This window comes from Corvus moneduloides, chromosome 12 (genome assembly GCF_009650955.1).
Source record: "Corvus moneduloides isolate bCorMon1 chromosome 12, bCorMon1.pri, whole genome shotgun sequence".
In the NCBI taxonomy this organism is placed as follows: domain Eukaryota; kingdom Metazoa; phylum Chordata; class Aves; order Passeriformes; family Corvidae; genus Corvus; species Corvus moneduloides.
In genome coordinates, this window is record NC_045487.1 from 21105708 (window position 1) to 21122307 (window position 16600).

At 54.7% G+C, this 16600-nt stretch overlaps 1 protein-coding gene across 1 annotated transcript; it reads right to left on the minus strand.

The window, feature by feature from the left end:
- Positions 1–660: 660 nt before the first annotated feature.
- LOC116450130 (serine/threonine-protein kinase pim-2-like) lies at positions 661–14800 on the minus strand. The gene is made up of 10 exons (XM_032122208.1): positions 14618–14800; positions 14038–14153; positions 4815–5031; positions 4114–4489; positions 3735–3956; positions 3530–3633; positions 3388–3438; positions 2706–3072; positions 2127–2303; positions 661–1802 (listed from the first exon to the last, which is right to left on the minus strand). The coding sequence occupies exons 1-10, from the start codon at positions 14798–14800 to the stop codon at positions 1699–1701; spliced, it is 1917 nt and encodes a 638-aa protein (XP_031978099.1). The 3' UTR covers positions 661–1698.
- Between the last annotated feature and the right edge of the window lie 1800 nt (positions 14801–16600).

A 16600-nucleotide genomic window follows, 5' to 3' on the forward strand; every position in this document is an offset into this window, starting at 1 on the left:
CCACCAGCTCTCAATGGCTCTGGGCCTGGGCAGAGCAGGGCAGGGCCTGAGGTGTCCCGGGGCTGTGGAGGACATGGGGGCCTCCTGCTCCTGGAGGAAATGTGCCATGGCTCTTGGAGAACTGGAAGTCATCACTCACAGGTCATCAGAAAAGGGATAATTATCACCCCCAGCTCAGCCTCCAGACCAGGGCTGACACACAGGACTCTCGCCATCCCCTCACGGTGGGGTCCTGGCTGGAAGGATCACGGCTCAGGTCAGGCCTTCAGGTAGAGGCTTGGAGAGCCATTCAAGGCACAAGAGGGTCAGCAGCCCAAATAAAAGGGAAGAAAATTGAAAGAGCAGGCACATTTATGAATCGTGCTAAAACCGGGCCAGGAGACACTTCAGAGACAGAGTCAGAGAAGTGGGTATTTGCTTTACTCGGCGCGCCGGGTGTGTGGGGATCGCTCCTGCACACGCACACACCGGGGCTCCCTACAACACAGTATTATGGGTTAAATTATGAATATGCATCACATTCCTTGGGACAGGCATGGTTATACAAATTATTTCTTGGAAGTCATTAATAGAATTAGCATACGAGTCACGCATGCGCTGTGTGTCCTGGTGGTCGCGCTGAGGAAGGCCTCTCCTCTTCCTCGGGGGTCTTTCTGATGAAGACCAGTAGTCTTCCTCACAGTGCACTTTTCACCTTTCTCCCTGGGCATGCGTAGTCCTTTGAGGAATGATTCAGCGGTCTCTGAGATAATCCTTGAGCCCTCTATCTTGACAAGATTAGGGCGAATTCGGTTTCTTAGGTTTTGTAATTAACATCCGCTGTCTGAACTAACATTTGCTGTCTCCCAATTGTTAACTTGTGCTTACATGAGTTAGCTATTGACTGCCCCTTCCTCATTTATGAAAAAGTATGTTTTTTTCCCAAAGCCTGTATTGGTAGGTCAGGGCAGTAGACAGAAGGTGGCACAGGTTTGCAGCTGGCACCTGCCCACAGGGCCAGCGAAGGCACCTGGGTGCTTTCCTGTGGCTAAACTGGTTACTGCACTTTCCATTTCCATCAGTTGTTTTGAGGGTAGAGAAAGATATTTTGGGGGCTACAATGAGCCCAGCACCATGGGAGCAACTCCAGCATCTCAACATTTCCCGTGGGCTCCATGCCCATGGCTTACGAAGCTGCAGACCCAGCTGGTCAAAGGCCCAGCCCTGCCTCCCATTTCAGGGGAAGAAAGAGGAAGAGTTTTGTCAGGGCTCAACCTGAAATGACGTTTTGCCATTTCTGATTCTTCTCCCAGCATTGGAGAGGAGCAACATCTCTGTCCCTGCCACCCACTGGCCCTTGGAATGCACACATGAGCCCACGTATCACTTCTGGTGAACCCAAGTGGCCGCGTCAGTTGGAAAGGGCGGCTGTTGTTTCACTGTTGCATTTCTTGGCTTGTTACAGCCTCTCCTGCCTGTACTACAGCCTGTGCTTGAAGACACAAAACTGTCACGATGCCTGGAGGAAAGGCATCAAAAGCTTGACAAAGGCTGAAGGGAACACTGATTACCACTTTTCCCAAGAGGGTTCTTTAGCTGAAGTTGCTAAACGGGACCAGACTTGACACAACGGCATGGGTTTGTGGTTGTTTTATTTCTTGGGTCCTCAGGCCTGCATGGAACTCGGTAATCAGGTGCTGCAGAGGCTCCGGCAAGGCATCAAAGACGCCTGCCCCATACCCAAGGGTGGCGCAAGATCTCCTCCAGCGCTGGCCTGTCCGCGGGGTGCTTGGACAAACACCAGCGGATCAGATGTTGGCACTCTGGGGAGAGAAGCCAGAAAGCACCGGTCACTTGCAGAAGGCTCCTGCCCAGCTGCTCCCAGCGCCCACAGGGCCCGGGCCGTGCTGCGTGTGCTCAGAGCTGTGCCAGCCTCCCGGCCGACTCTGCCCTTTGCGGGACAGTGGCACGGCAGGACACGCGCCACCTCCTTCAGCCAAGCGGGCCACACCGACCCTGTTGTCACGGGCCGCCGCCTGCGGCCAGCCCTTGAGGGCAGATCGACCTCCCGCGGAGCTGCGTGAGGGCCACGCTGGGCTGCGCGGTGCCATCTACCAAAGCCTGCCTTCTTGAGGCCGGACACCAACCTGGAGAGACCTGCTGCCAGAAGAAGAGCTGCCCCGACACGATGTCACGGTCCTCCTGGAAGGGCATGTTCCCGCAGACCATGACGTACAGCAGCACGCCCAGGGACCAGATGGTTGCTGAATGGCCGTGGTAGCAGCCAAGGCAGATCCACTCGGGTGGGCTGTACGTGTGTGTTCCTAGAGGACACAGGCAGCGCTGTCCAGGCGCAGGCTGCTGGCTTCCAGAGCTGGGTGCCAGCCTCCTGGCGGAAGCAGGGGCTGCACCGGTGGCCACAACTTCCCCCCGGGGCCACCCGGCGTCCCCCAGCCAATTGGCCAAAGCCAGGAAACCATTCTGCAAGGCAAACAAGGCCAGCGGAGCAGCCCAAGCCCTTGCGGGCCTGCCAAGCCGAGCGGCCGGCGCCTGGCTTTTGCAGCCCCGCTCTGTCGGCAGGGCCGGCAGCCGGCTCCTGGGGCACAGCATCTGGCCCGTGCCAAAGGGCAGCCGGCAGCCGGCTGAATGCCGCACCCCGCAGCCCAGGAGGGAGCGGGGCCGTGCAGTGCCTGACACTGGGAGCAGGGCCCGGCCTGTGGGCTCACCAGCAAATCGCGTGAAGGCCTGCTCCTGGAGGAAGGTGCCGCAACCGAAGTCGATGAGCTTCAGGTCGCCACTCTCCGGGTCCACGAGGAGGTTCTCCGGCTTGATGTCCCGGTGCAGGACGCCGCAGGCGGTGCAGTGCCGCACGGCCTCCAGCACCTGGCAGAAAAGCCAGCGCGCCATCTCCTCGCACAGGAACCCCTGCTCCAGCAGGAAGGCCAGGAGATCCTGCGATGACTCCGGACGCTCCATCACCAGCAGGAAGCTGTCAGGCAGCTCAAACCAGTCGAGGAGCTGGATGATGTTGTGGCAGCCAGAGCCCACCTTCTCCATGAGCACGATCTCCATAGGAACACGGGTGCCGTCGGGCTGTGAGGAGGAGACAGTGCCTCCAGCAGGCCTGATGCTGCCCTGTGGCTCCGCTGCCCCGTGCCTGGCATACCCCAGTGCCCCCTTGGGCAGCCTCCCTGGTGCTTGGGCTTCCTCCCGCCCAGGGGATGCTTGGGGGGTGCCCCCCTGCCCGGCCCCACCTCCGGTGTTCGGCATCCCCGGGCCCGCCATGCTCCGGCTCGCACGCTGAGCCCACGCCCGCTCCCCCCGCCCTGCGCCGCCTCCCGCCCTCGGGGCCCGGCCTTATCCCTGCCCGCCGCGCCCCGCTCTGTCGCGGTGGCCCCGCTCACTCACCAGCTCGTACCACTGCAGGACGCTCTCCCGGGCCACGCGTTTGATGGCCACCTGCAAGCCCACGAGAGACGGGGCTGAGCTCAAGCCCTGCCCCGCCCCGCCCCTGGCCCTCCTCCCGCGCCCCGCCGTCCCGGCCACTTACCGGGCTCCCGTCCGAGAGGCGGATGCCCGAGAAAACGGTGCCGAAGCCACCGCTGCCCAGCTGCGGGCCCAGCTGGTACAGCTCCTGCAGCTTCTTCTTTTGCCCTGCGACCGAGACCGAGCCATCAGCCTTGCGCCCAGGGCCCCCCCGGCCAAGTGCCCGCGAGTGAAGCGGGCCGAGCCACCGCGGGCCACGTTGCTCTGACCTGCTTCCTGCTGCGCGCCGGGCAGCGGCCACCGCCTTGCAGCCGTCGGGCTGGCGAGCGGCAGAGCTGGGGCAGGGGAGCGCGCAGAGGCGGCTGCAGGAGCCGGAGGGCAGCGGGGCAGGGCGGCACCGTCGCTGTCCCCGGCGTCGTGGGCTGGACTCTGCTGTTGAGGACTGCCGGGGCTACAGCCCGAGGACTCGCACAGGGGGGTGTCAGGAGCAGCTGCAAACCAGAGAGGAGTTTTTTGAAGCCGTGGCCTCAGAAGCAATGGAAACAGCCAGGGACACGGCTGCTCTCACGGGCCTGGGCCCTGGCCTGGCCTGGGGATGCCCCTCAAGAGCCCCGAGGGAGCCTCAGACAGCTCCTCAGAAGATCTCACCTGCTACCAGAAAGGCCTTCCTGGTAGTCGGTGGCCGTCTCGGAGCAGCTTCCTGGAGATGGACGAGCCTCCTGGGTCTCTTGAGGGTCGTCTCCGCCACCAGGCATGGGCTGTTGCCAGCTGGCACAGCCGGCACAGCGTCCTGGGAGCTGTGGGCCGGCAACTGCTGGCTCCAGCTCACTTGCTGCTCCGCCACCTGCTCCTGAGAAGGCTCCCCTGGATCGGGCTGGGCTCCCACTTGGACTTCTGGGCTTTCCCTGGCCACGTCAGTTGTCAGGGTTGCGCCCGTGTTGTTGAAGTCCGTGAGTCCAAGGGAGCTGGGAGACCTGTCCACAGGCTCTGCACCTTCTGCAGGCTGACAGGTCTCACTGAGCGTCTGCGGGGGATAGAGGCTGTCAGAGATAGCCGAGGCTCGTGGCAGGATGGAGGATCTCTGACAGCCTGAGCTTCTTGCCTGTACGGTGGGTCTCTCATGGTGTGCCATCCTTGCAAGGGTTGAGGCTCTCCCAGGGATGGAGAATCTTGCTGGGAGCAGCCTCTTGAAGGGATGGAGGCTCCTGGAGGAGCTGGACGAGCCACAGCAGGGCAGGTGGCCTCGCTTCAGCAGCTCCTCCAGCTCTTTCCACAACGCCTGCCACATCCCAGAGTAGAGCGGCACCCATGTCCCATTGTGAGCCCAGAGCAGCAGCATCAGTTCCTGCAGCTCCTGGGCCACTGCCACGCAGGGGCCGCAGCTGCAGGGGCTGTGCAGGGGGCTCGCGGGAGCACGTGGCCGCTTGCGAGGGGTCGCCCGAGGCCTGGAGGACCTGGGAGCCACAGGGGCTCCTCGCTTCCTCCGTGAGCCTCTGGGCTGCACCCCGGGGCGCTTGCACCTCTTTGTTCTCCATGCCTGCCGCCTCCGTGGTTGCCAGTGGCCAACTGCCCACCAGACAGCCACAGTGGCCAGCAGCAGGAAAAGCACAATCACCAGGACGCCACCGTCACACATGGCTCCGGCACGTCCCATCGCGACTGCACTGGCAGCTGCAGGTGCTGGCCCGTGTTACACAGCGACTGCGTGGTGATGTCACAGTGCTGTGGGCCAGGACAGCCGTGTGACATCCCAGCCCTGCCTCTCGCCAGCGCTCAGCCCCTTTGTGCCGTCACAGCCCTGTGCCCACCTCAGGGATCAGCAGAACCAGCTCATCTCTGAAGATGCACATGGCCAGAAAAAGCCTGGCAGTAAGACCAGGAGCTCAGCCTGCTGCAGTGAATCATTCCCTGCAGCAAGTGGCACATCATGAAGAGTGCTGCTGCCACCAGTGTCAAGCCCATGGCTCCCAGGACACTGCAGCGGTACCACCTGGAAACACTCTCTGTGCCTTAGAAGATCTTCCAGAGCCAAAGGGAGTTGAAGTTCCTGTGTCTCTGGGGAGCTCTCCTGAACTGGCTGTCGAGGGCAGGAAGAGTTTTCTGTAACAGCTCACCGACTTCTGCGTTGCCTCTGTTCTAAATAAGTCAGGATTTCCCAAGGAGCGCTCATGGTGCTCCCACTGCTCTGGTTTTGACGGGCATAGGGCTCCTTTTTTCCCAATTGCTGACACACGCTGGGTTCAGATTCACGATGGGAATGCTGTGGATCAAACAGGGGTGGTTTGGTTTCTGCTGAGCAGGGCTTGCCCTCTTCAAGGACTTTGCAGTGTCCCTTGGTACAATGCATGTTTTCCACTGGGAAGGGAGGGAGGAGTGTTGAAGACAGAGGCAAAGAATGCATTAAACACCTGTGCTGTGTCCCTGTCCCTGTTTGTGAGGTGACCATCCACATCCTGGAAGGGGGACAATGTTATTTCTACAATGTTTTTTCCAATAATATATTTAAAAACACTCTTTTTATTGTGCCCCACATTTCTGGCCACCTTCCTCTCCAGCTGAGCTTTCGCTGCACCAAAGTTCTCCCTACAGTGGCAAGAAACATCTCTGTGGAAGGAATGAGAAGGAGGTGTCTTTACAAACTATCTGTGGGCATGATGGTAGATAAAGCCAGATACTGATAGGTGAAAGAAGCAAAGGGAGGAACCATAAATTCCATAGGAATTCCACTAATTGACACAGACTGTTACTCACTCAAGACTCTGCTGATCCCTGGATTTAGAGCAAAAGAACAGAGACACAATGAAAAGAATGAGGGTGGGGGGTACACATTAGAAAGGGGGTTTGTATTAAGCCATTCGGGAAGTCTGTACCTCTCAAGTACTTCAGCCAGTGGGGAAAGAGAGAGGGAAATACAGCTGGGAAATTAGGAGAAAAAGAAAGCTGTGTCCTCTAGCAATTTGAGAGATCCCATGGGAAATGCCCATGGCCTCTCCCTTTATTCAAATAAAGTTACAGGACTGCTCTGTCTCTTGCTTGGACATAAACCTGTGGTGTTTGTGGATTAATTTTCCTGACATCTGTATTCTTCTGCTGACCTTCCTTCCACTGGGCACACAGCTTCCTTTTCCATCCTCTTTCCCAGAGAAGATGCCTTCTGCCTCGCCTGCTTGGCCTCCGACATTTGGGAATCGCCTGCTCCTGTGCCCTTAGGAGGTGATGTTTCAAAATTGACCAGCACTGATGGACCCCAGCACCTGCAGAAACATTGTCCCTGGAGACCCTGCTTACCAGTTTCCTGAGCAGTCTGAAGTCTGCTCTCCTCATGCCCTGAGCTGAGGTTTTGCTGGCCCTTTTCCTCTTGTCAGAGGTTTGAAACTCGATTTATCTGTGGTTGCTGTGGCCAAGACGGCCGCCAGTCCCCACTTGGCTCAGGGCATGTGGGACTCAGACGGCGGCCTGGCTCCAGAGGGGCTGAGCTGGAGAGTCCTGGGCTGTGGGGGGCTCCCCCCTCACCTGGGAGGAGGCTCCCTGGGGAGGAAGAAGGGTCTGGCATGAGCCACAAGGCCCCTGGCCAAGGGACGGTAGCGGGGGACATGTCCGTAGCGGATGCTGTCTAGGAGGAGCTGTGGCAAGGAGTGGCTGTGGGGCTGGGGGTGTCACAGAGCTCAGAGAGGGTGTTCCCCCAGCCCAGCAGGCAGAAAGCCCCTGGCTCACAGCAGGAGCCAAGTTCCAGGTCACCAGGAACAGCCCCCTCCCTCACCAGTGCTCCCAGCCTCCCACAAAGGTTGGTTATACCCGTGGGTACTGCCAAGGTTCCCCATGGGAACAGGGCTGGACACCCTAAATAGGGGGGTCAACACCCCAGGGGCAAAGCCAGCGCAGGGGGGAATGAGTGGGATGAGTGTGAGAGGACCACCTCTACCCCTCCCATCCCGCACCAGGGAGCAGGGACCTTCCTGGGACAGCTCCAGGAGGATATTCAGGACCATCCTTGCCTGGGATAGGGGTGCCAAGGAGATCCAGGAGGGATCAGTGTCCAGCTCTGTGTCCTGGGACACCCTGCGCCCTGTTCCCCACAGCCCTGATTTTCAGGAAGGAGCCACAGGAGCCTCCTGGCCATTGATGGATTTTTCTTTCAGGAATTCACTGTGGAGCTCGTTTCTCTTTTTTTCCTCTTTCTGAGCTCCTATAAACACGGCATGGAGCTGGAAGGGGCGGGGCGGGGCGGAGAAGATCCAGCTGGGGAAGTCTTGAGGGGTTCTGTGTCTCTGGCACCCTGCTTTCCTCCTCTCCCTTTCGTGGAGGTGTGGGCTGGGAACAGAGCATCTTCCCCGGGTGGCCGCGGTGCCCCGGATCCCTGCCCTGAGTGGAGGGACAACACCGGGCGTCTCTGGCCTGCCCCACGCAGCCAGGGTGTCCCACAGAGCTCCTCCACACCCCTGCTCTTGGCCGCCAGGGGCCTAATTAGTGACGTATTAACGAGGGACGAACTAAGGGCGCTAATTAGGGAGGGGAGGGCGGGGAGGGGGCTTGGCCAGGACGATGGGCGTGGCCAGGGCCTCAGCGGCGCCGAGGGGGCGTGGTCGGAGGGGGGCGGGGCCAGCGCTGAGGGGAAAAGGGCGGGAAAAGGCTCGGTGCTGCTGAGGGGAAGCGTCGGGAAGGAGGGGACGGAGGGATATTGCTGGGAAAAACGGAGACACAAGAGCTCTTGGGAACCTGAAACCACTAACAGTGGTGGAGGGGAGCCCAACACACTCCTCCTATGTATCCCTCTCCTTTACACAGGGGAAGCCGTGGCTAAAATCCAGGAAAAACAGTGCTGTGGATCCAAGGAATCAGAAGCAGGATCTGTGTGGAGGGTGTCCCTCACGGGAGGCACATGAATCGAACTGAGCGAGGCTGGGGCAGGAGGGTCACGCCGAGCAGAGAAGGGGGACCCTCTGTCCATGCCAAGGCCCAGGGCAGCCCTGTCCCGGGAAGCGCGCAGGGAGCGGATCCTTGAGCTGCTGCACGTTCGCGCTGCCCTCGCTCAGCCGGGAGCCCCCTCATTGCCCAGGGGGAGCTGGTGGCAGTGGGGAGTGGGAGAGGGAAGGAAGCGGACAACAAGGATCCGTCCTATACCTCCATGGACTCCGATGCCGCGTTCATGGGCTGCGCCAAATGGCTGCCCTGTTGGGAACAGAACCAGAGACCTCCATCAACATCCTGATTTACTGCTCCAGAAAAAGAAAAATCCCGAACATTAATTCCAAGGGGGATAATTGAATATCTCCTCGGCATCTGGAGATCTATTACCTGAATCCAGTCATGAGTTTCCTTAACTCCTTCCATGAGTTAAACAGGAGGTGGGGTTAAACCCTTCCCCCCTTCTTAATTCTAAATCCTCCTGTTCCATGAGAGGCTCTTTTGGTCAACAAAGCCTTAACCTGATGTGAGGCTTAAGGGTTAGAGAGCCTCCTGCCATCCTCAGTTACCATGAAAGCCGTGGCTGCACAATTTTGCAAACAATGGGGCCACCCCTCACCGAGGGGTCTAACATTTCAGAAGAATGGGCCATCGGTCTTCAAGTACTGCCCCGTGGTGTTCTTGCACTAGAACTCCTCTGGCATGGTCCTGTTCAACATCCACATAAAATGCAAATACTTCTTCCCTGTCTGGAAGGGCTAGGGCAGGAGCCTCAGTTCATCTGCTTTTTAAAATTCTGCCAGGTTTTCACCTGGCAGGATAGCAGTGTTATAGGGAGACATCCGTGGCTCCAAAAGACCTGCCTTTAACAGGGACTCAGTAACAGGCTGTAACCCCTTCCTTCCCTCCTGAAAGAGGGTATTGCTTTTAAAACACCACTTGTCCTGGTGGTTTCAAAGTGATTTGGAGAGGTTCCATATCTAATTTTCCGCATTTCCCTGGGACTACCCACACTTCTGGGTCTACTTCAGCACAGGTGTGAGAAATGAGACAACTCTTAAAAAGATTAATTTATTGAAAACAGAAAAATTGAAAAATTACAGAAATTAGAAAAATATAAAAATTTGGGATCCTATGGCTCAGTAGATGGTATGCCCCAGGAGCGCAGGGATTTGAGATCTTCTGGCTGAGACAGCACTAGACCTCAGGTAGAGAAAAAGAACTTGCAGTGCTGGGCTAACTTTAAAAAAATTACTAAAAGCCCCTTAAAAGGGGTAAGGCTTTTAATGCCCAGCACCGATGTCTCCCACAGCTAGTCTGGAGAGAGCAAGAGGGGAAAAGAGAAAAGGCCCTGCCTTATTACAGCTGGTAGTGGGGTCCGAGGCTGTGACCCAGGAAGAGATGACCGGTCCAGGGAGATGGTCCCGAAAGGAATTGCCTTCCCGGGGTCCGGTGTCTTCCTCTCAGCTGCTGGCAGAGGAGCCCTTGCAGAAGCTGTCAGCTCTTTAGTGATATCAGCTCGTGATTCCAGCTCAGCTCTGCAGGGCAGCCTCCAGGCCAAGCCAGACCAGAGGGAGAGACGAGAAGGCCCATGTGGCTGGTTCCGCACGAAGGTAGCTTTATTGTGGGTCCCCTCCGGCGAAGGGAAGCCAGGGACGAGCTCTCTCCCTCCAGAGGCGAATTGGTCTTCTTTTATAGGGATACAGGGGATCAGCAAGGGGACCAATGGATTACAGAGGGTCTGGGATAGACCAATGGGTTACAGAATGATCTGCATAGGCCCCCCCAAAGGATTGTGGGTCTACCTTTCCTCGCCATGACCCAAAAGTCGTTTCCTTTCCAGGGAGTCCTGCTGGGCGATTGCAAAATCTTTTATCTCAGCAGACATCCCTCCAGGGCAGTGGCTGGGCATATCCCACAACTCCCCCTTCTGTATTTATTAAAAAAGCATTCCCAGCAACCTTTCTGCAGCAACGTAGGAGGCAAGAGAACATAAGTAACACAGTAATAATTACAATGAATACCCACAGAGCTCCCTTAATCAAAGATGCAATCCATCCTGTTATTCCCCATCGTCCAAAAAGGTCATTGACCCAGTCCAGGCTCTTTTCTACTTTTAGGTCCTTTACTAGTTCTTGTGGTTTCTGGATGTTTGCCTGGATGGATGTTGAAGAAAGATTGAAGCAGCACATCCCTTCAAAATCTTGGCAGCCATGTCCATGGGCTAGCAGTAGGTAGTCTATTGCTGCTCGATTCTGTAGGGTTGCGTGTCTGGTAGTCTCCTCATCTCTTAAAAGATCACTCAAGGCGGCAGATGTCGCATTGGCCTGTTTGCTTAGCCAACACCCTAGGTGATTGATATCCCCAAGGGCCTTGAGTGCAGCTAACCAAGGGGTGAACACGGAAGCTGCAACTTGTCCTGCCTTATTCCAATTGTAAATGTGGCTGTCACAACTTTCGTCAAACTCAGCAAAGGATCTCTTTTGATGTGTTGATGTGTCTGTTTGTCTCCAATTATGTAACAATGTAATATTTGGGGTGAGAGTAGAAAGTTTGCCAAGGCTACAGTGGCCTCCTTGGAGGCGTGAGGGGATCCCAGCCCATACTCTGTCACCACAGACAAGAAAGACTCCCCGGGGTAGCACTTTTGGGTGGAGAGTGGACACAGAGAGTACGTGGCTAGTGTAATTGCACCAATCTTGACTATTATAGGCTTTGTTAAATGGTGATATGTCTTTTCTGTATGTGTTTTTTGCTTGGTCAATCCCTGGCCAGTGTTGGCTTTGCAGTCTAAAATAAAATTTGACACAATATGTTGCTTTGGAGGACCCCAGCAGGTTTAATTCTTGGGGTTCATCTCGAGCATTTGGCAGAATCTTTGTCCACTCATCCCAAGTGTCTACCGGGTTGGGCCTCTTACCTGTGGTGCGGAGGAGCTCTGAGTTAGTGATGGGCCAATCATCTGCTACTAAAGGAATTCCTACCAGGCACGTAGAGAGTGGGTTGTCTACGCTGCCCATGGACAGGCACAGATTGTCTTGATTGAGTGTCTTTGCTAGGGTCACCCAAACATTATGGCTAGGCTGTGGGACAAGCCAGCTGAAGGCATGTGGTACGGCGAAGAACATCGAGGCAGTGGTGAGGACAGCATCAACGTAGACACATTTCATCTTTGGGCAGGGATGGGGCTTCTGAGAGGGAATACAAGCAAGATTTGTTAGCTTTGTGGTGAGAGGTGAGGTTTTGGGGTTTAGGGAAGTTTGACAAGGGTTGAGGGAAGGGGATATTTTGGGGTAGCAAGGGGTGATAACATATAAACTAGGGATCAGTTTTTCCAGGCTGTGTTTGGCCTACGGCTTGACTTTTTGCTGTAGCTTCTTGTTCAGCTTTCTGTTTTGTCTGCTGCCGTGTGGTGGGACGATCTTTTTCCTGGTTGGTGGGCATCCGGCGATGTTTTTGTCTCCATGCTGAGCTGGTCTGGTTTTGTGGAGGTCCTGTATTTGTCTCAGGAGAGTTCTTGTTGGTGTTTGTGGTAGCGGTGTTTGTGGTAGCAGTGTTTGTAGGGCCTAAGTATGGTTTAATACTTTTTCCTGGGAACCACTTTGGGCCAGATGGTAGCTGGACACAGGCGTAGCCTCTCCCCCAGGTAATCAATTGGAAAGGCCCAGAGACCTGGTGTGTTTCAGGGTCCTTCACCAGCACTGGTGGCTTCTCCGTGAGCTTAGCTTGGGTTGAATTTGAGAAGTGGTGGAGTATTGGGGGTCAGGCTCTGATGATGTACCATTTAGGAAGTTAATGACATAGAGAGCCTTACAGAGTCTTTCAACAGGAGACAAGATTTCTGTTTCTCTCCGTTGCTGGTTGAGGACTCTTTTGAGGGTTTGGTGGGTCCTTTCTACGATGGATTGTCCTGTGGGATTGCTAGGTATGCCTGTCTCGTGTTTTATTCCCCATTGGTTGAAGAAATCTTCTAACTTACGAGAAGTGTAGGCAGGCCCATTATCTGTTTTGATTTCTTCAGGGACTCCCAGGGTGGCGAAGGCAAGGAGAAAATGCTTGATGACGTGGATGGCACTTTCTCCTGCATGGGCTGATGCAAACACTGCCCCAGAAAATGTGTCAACTGACACGTGCACATATTTGGATCTCCCAAAGGATGGGAAGTGGGTTACATCAGTTTGCCACAATTGGCAGCTGTTCAGACCATGGGGGTTGACTCCGGTACCCATAGATGGTATTTGGTAGTTCTGGCAGTTCGGGCACGTTGCAATGATAGCTTTTGCTTGATCTTTTGAAAGCTTGAACATTCTGATGAGTGCAGGAATGTTTTGGTGAAAAAATGCATGTGACAACTTTGCCTGGGCAAAGATGTCAGGGATGTTTGCAGTCTCTGCTGGCATGGCCAGTGCATCTGCTCTCCTGTTCCCTTCGGCTATGGGACCAGGGAGGTCAGTGTGTGACCTCACGTGCATAATGTAGTAAGGCTGTTTTCTGTGCGAGATTAAATGGATTAATGTAGAAACCAATTGGTATAATTTTTGGTTGGAGACCTCCTTTAGAAAAGCATGTTCAGCCCTCATAGCTATGCCAGCGACATAAGCAGAATCTGTGACCAGATTAAAAGGTTCATCTTTAAACTTCTCAAAGGCTCTGACAACAGCTGCTAATTCAGCAATCTGTGGAGATCCCTCTACTATTTGGATATCAGATTCCCATTTCTGGGTATTGGGTTGTCTCCATGTCATGACAGACCGATGTGACGAACCATCGGTAAAGATGGTCAGAGCTTTAAGAGGTTTTCTACTTTGGATTAATTTTGGAATCAATTTAAAAGCTGCTTCACTGTAGAAAAGTCTATGTTTTGGCATGTGAACGGAAATTTGGCCTGTTTAGCTATCTAGGGCTAACTGGAGGCTCTCATTGGTCCGGAGCAACAGCCTCAGATCTTCAGTGGTCAATGGCAAGTATATGCATGTGAACTCACACCCTGCAAGAGAGCGGAGACGAGTTCTGGCCTTTTTTATTAAACGAGCCATTACTTCTTGGAAGGTGGTTAATGTCTTTGTAGGTTGATGGCTTGTGAAGACCCATTCAAGTATCAGCAAAGGGTCTCTGAGTTTAGGGTCCCATTGGAAGATCAGTCCATGGAAACAGGGAGCTTTACCCAAAACTGCAAACTGAAGAGGCAGGCTGGGTTCAACGCGATGGGCTTGGCGTGAAGACAGGGCTTCTTGAACTTTAGTGATGGTATCTCGGGCTTCAGGTGTGAGGATGCATGGAGAGTCCAAGTCTTTGCTGCCGTGGAGGAGGATGAAGAGGGGATCAAGGTCTTCATTTGTGACTCCCAGTAGGGGGCGTATCCAATTTATGGATCCACACAGGCTGTGTAAGTCCCTTAGGGTTTTAGGGTCCTTTTTGATGGAGAGTTGCTGGGGTACGATGGTTCTCTCACGGATCTGGAGGCCAAGGTAAGTCCATGGGCTGGAGTGCTGCACTTTGTCCTCACGAATCTCGAACCCTGCTTCTTCTATGGTTTCAATTGTCTTTTTAAGAGTTCTGTCCAAGTAAGTTTTTTCTGATGCACAGATTAGTATGTCATCCATATAGTGGTAAATGATTGCTTCTGGAAACAGGCTCCTGATGGGGGATAGAATGTGGGTGACGTACCACTGGCAGATGGTCGGGCTGTTCTTCATGCCTTGTGGGAGGACGAGCCAATGGTATCTTCTGAGTGGGGCTTCATCGTTAAGAGAGGGGATGGAGAAGGCGAACCGTGGTGCGTCCTGGGGATGGAGCGGGATGTTAAAGAAACAGTCTTTAATGTCTATGATGGCCAGCAGCCAGTCTCGGGGCAGCATTGATGGTGATGGCAGGCCGGGTTGGAGGGGGCCCATGTCTTCAATGACCTCATTGATCTTTCGTAGGTCATGGAGTAGTCTCCATTTGTTTGTGCCGGGCTTTTTCAGTACAAAGACAGGGGAATTCCAAGGACTTGTAGTCTCAGTGATATGACCTTTGGCAAGTTGCTCCTCCACCAGGGCTTCCAGTGCGCTGAGTTTTTCTTTATCAAGGGGCCACTGCCTTGTCCATTTTGGGTTGTCAGTCTTCCAGGTGAGCGGGGGGGTGGGGGTAGATGGCAGCGCGCGTTTCTCAGTGGCCCCAGTCAGAAATCCTGGCTGGGAATGGTAAGAGTGGCACCCCACTGGGATAGAAGGTCTCTGCCCCATAAGGTGATGGGGGCTCTTACCACGAATGGTCGGGTGGTCGCTATCTTGCCCTCAGGTCCTTCAATGACAACATTTCGTTTGCTCCTCATGGATACTGCAACTCCACCAATCCTGGAGATCATACCTGCCACTGGCTCCAGTTCCCAATTCCCTGGCCACTTGGAGCGGGCGATGATGGTCACGTCTGCTCCGGTGTCCAGCATCCCTGGGCAGTAGACCCTCTCTCCTTTACAGAACAAGCTGCACTCGATGGTCGGTTTGTTTGAGCCCACAATCTCTATCCACATTGCTGTAGGATTGAGGGGAAGCTGTTCTGGGCGGTTCTGTGGAAGTAAAAAGCTTGAGCAATCGGTGTTCCCTGTGGGAGAAAGAAAGGTGTGTCCGTGCAGCAAAGCTGGACAAGAATCTCTTGTCCAGGGTGCACTGTTTGTATCTCAGGTAATACAAAGGGTTGTTCTGGACCATGGATGGTATGGCTTAGGATAAGAATGTCCCATGGGCCATTCTGCAGTCCATACTTTCCTGTGGGAATACGATAAAAACGCTTGTCAACAAAGTTAAACGGCAGTGATGTTACCAGTTGGCGTCTCGTTCCGATCGGTAGCGCTCTGTGTGTTGGATCCTTCTCATGTGTTCTGGGATCGCCTGGGATGATGATGCCGGGCGAGGTCCAGCTGTCTGCTCTCGGCAGTCCGATGTGGAGTTCACAGCTGAGGCGGGGTAGTATGGCCTTTGATTTGTTGTCTGGGCACGGGGCCTTGACACTGCGCTCCGATAGAAGTTTTTTGGACGCTGCTGATGCTGTTGCTGTCTCTGGTGCCTTTGGTAGGCGGCACGATGGTCCTGGGTGGGTGACCTTTGTGGGCAGTCCTTTATAAAGTGTCCAAGTTCGCCACAATAGAAACAGCGGGCATTCTCCTTAGAGGATGCTGCAGCAAATGCTCCTCCTAGACAGCATCCGCTACGGACATGTCCCCTGCTACCGTCCCTTGGCCAGGGGCCTTGTGGCTCATGCCAGACCCTTCTTCCTCCCCAGGGAGCCTCCTCCCAGGTGAGGGGGGAGCCCCCCACAGCCCAGGACTCTCCAGCTCAGCCCCTCTGGAGCCAGGCCGCCGTCTGAGTCCCACATGCCCTGAGCCAAGTGGGGACTGGCGGCCGTCTTGGCCACAGCAACCACAGATAAATCGAGTTTCAAACCTCTGACAAGAGGAAAAGGGCCAGCAAAACCTCAGCTCAGGGCATGAGGAGAGCAGACTTCAGACTGCTCAGGAAACTGGTAAGCAGGGTCTCCAGGGACAATGTTTCTGCAGGTGCTGGGGTCCATCAGTGCTGGTCAATTTTGAAACATCACCTCCTAAGGGCACAGGAGCAGGCGATTCCCAAATGTCGGAGGCCAAGCAGGCGAGGCAGAAGGCATCTTCTCTGGGAAAGAGGATGGAAAAGGAAGCTGTGTGCCCAGTGGAAGGAAGGTCAGCAGAAGAATACAGATGTCAGGAAAATTAATCCACAAACACCACAGGTTTATGTCCAAGCAAGAGACAGAGCAGTCCTGTAACTTTATTTGAATAAAGGGAGAGGCCATGGGCATTTCCCATGGGATCTCTCAAATTGCTAGAGGACACAGCTTTCTTTTTCTCCTAATTTCCCAGCTGTATTTCCCTCTCTCTTTCCCCACTGGCTGAAGTACTTGAGAGGTACAGACTTCCCGAATGGCTTAATACAAACCCCCTTTCTAATGTGTACCCCCCACCCTCATTCTTTTCATTGTGTCTCTGTTCTTTTGCTCTAAATCCAGGGATCAGCAGAGTCTTGAGTGAGTAACAGTCTGTGTCAATTAGTGGAATTCCTATGGAATTTATGGTTCCTCCCTTTGCTTCTTTCACCTATCAGTATCTGGCTTTATCTACCATCATGCCCACAGATAGTTTGTAAAGACACCTCCTTCTCATTCCTTCCACAGAGATGTTTCTTGCCACTGTAGGGAGAACTTTGGTGCAGCGAAA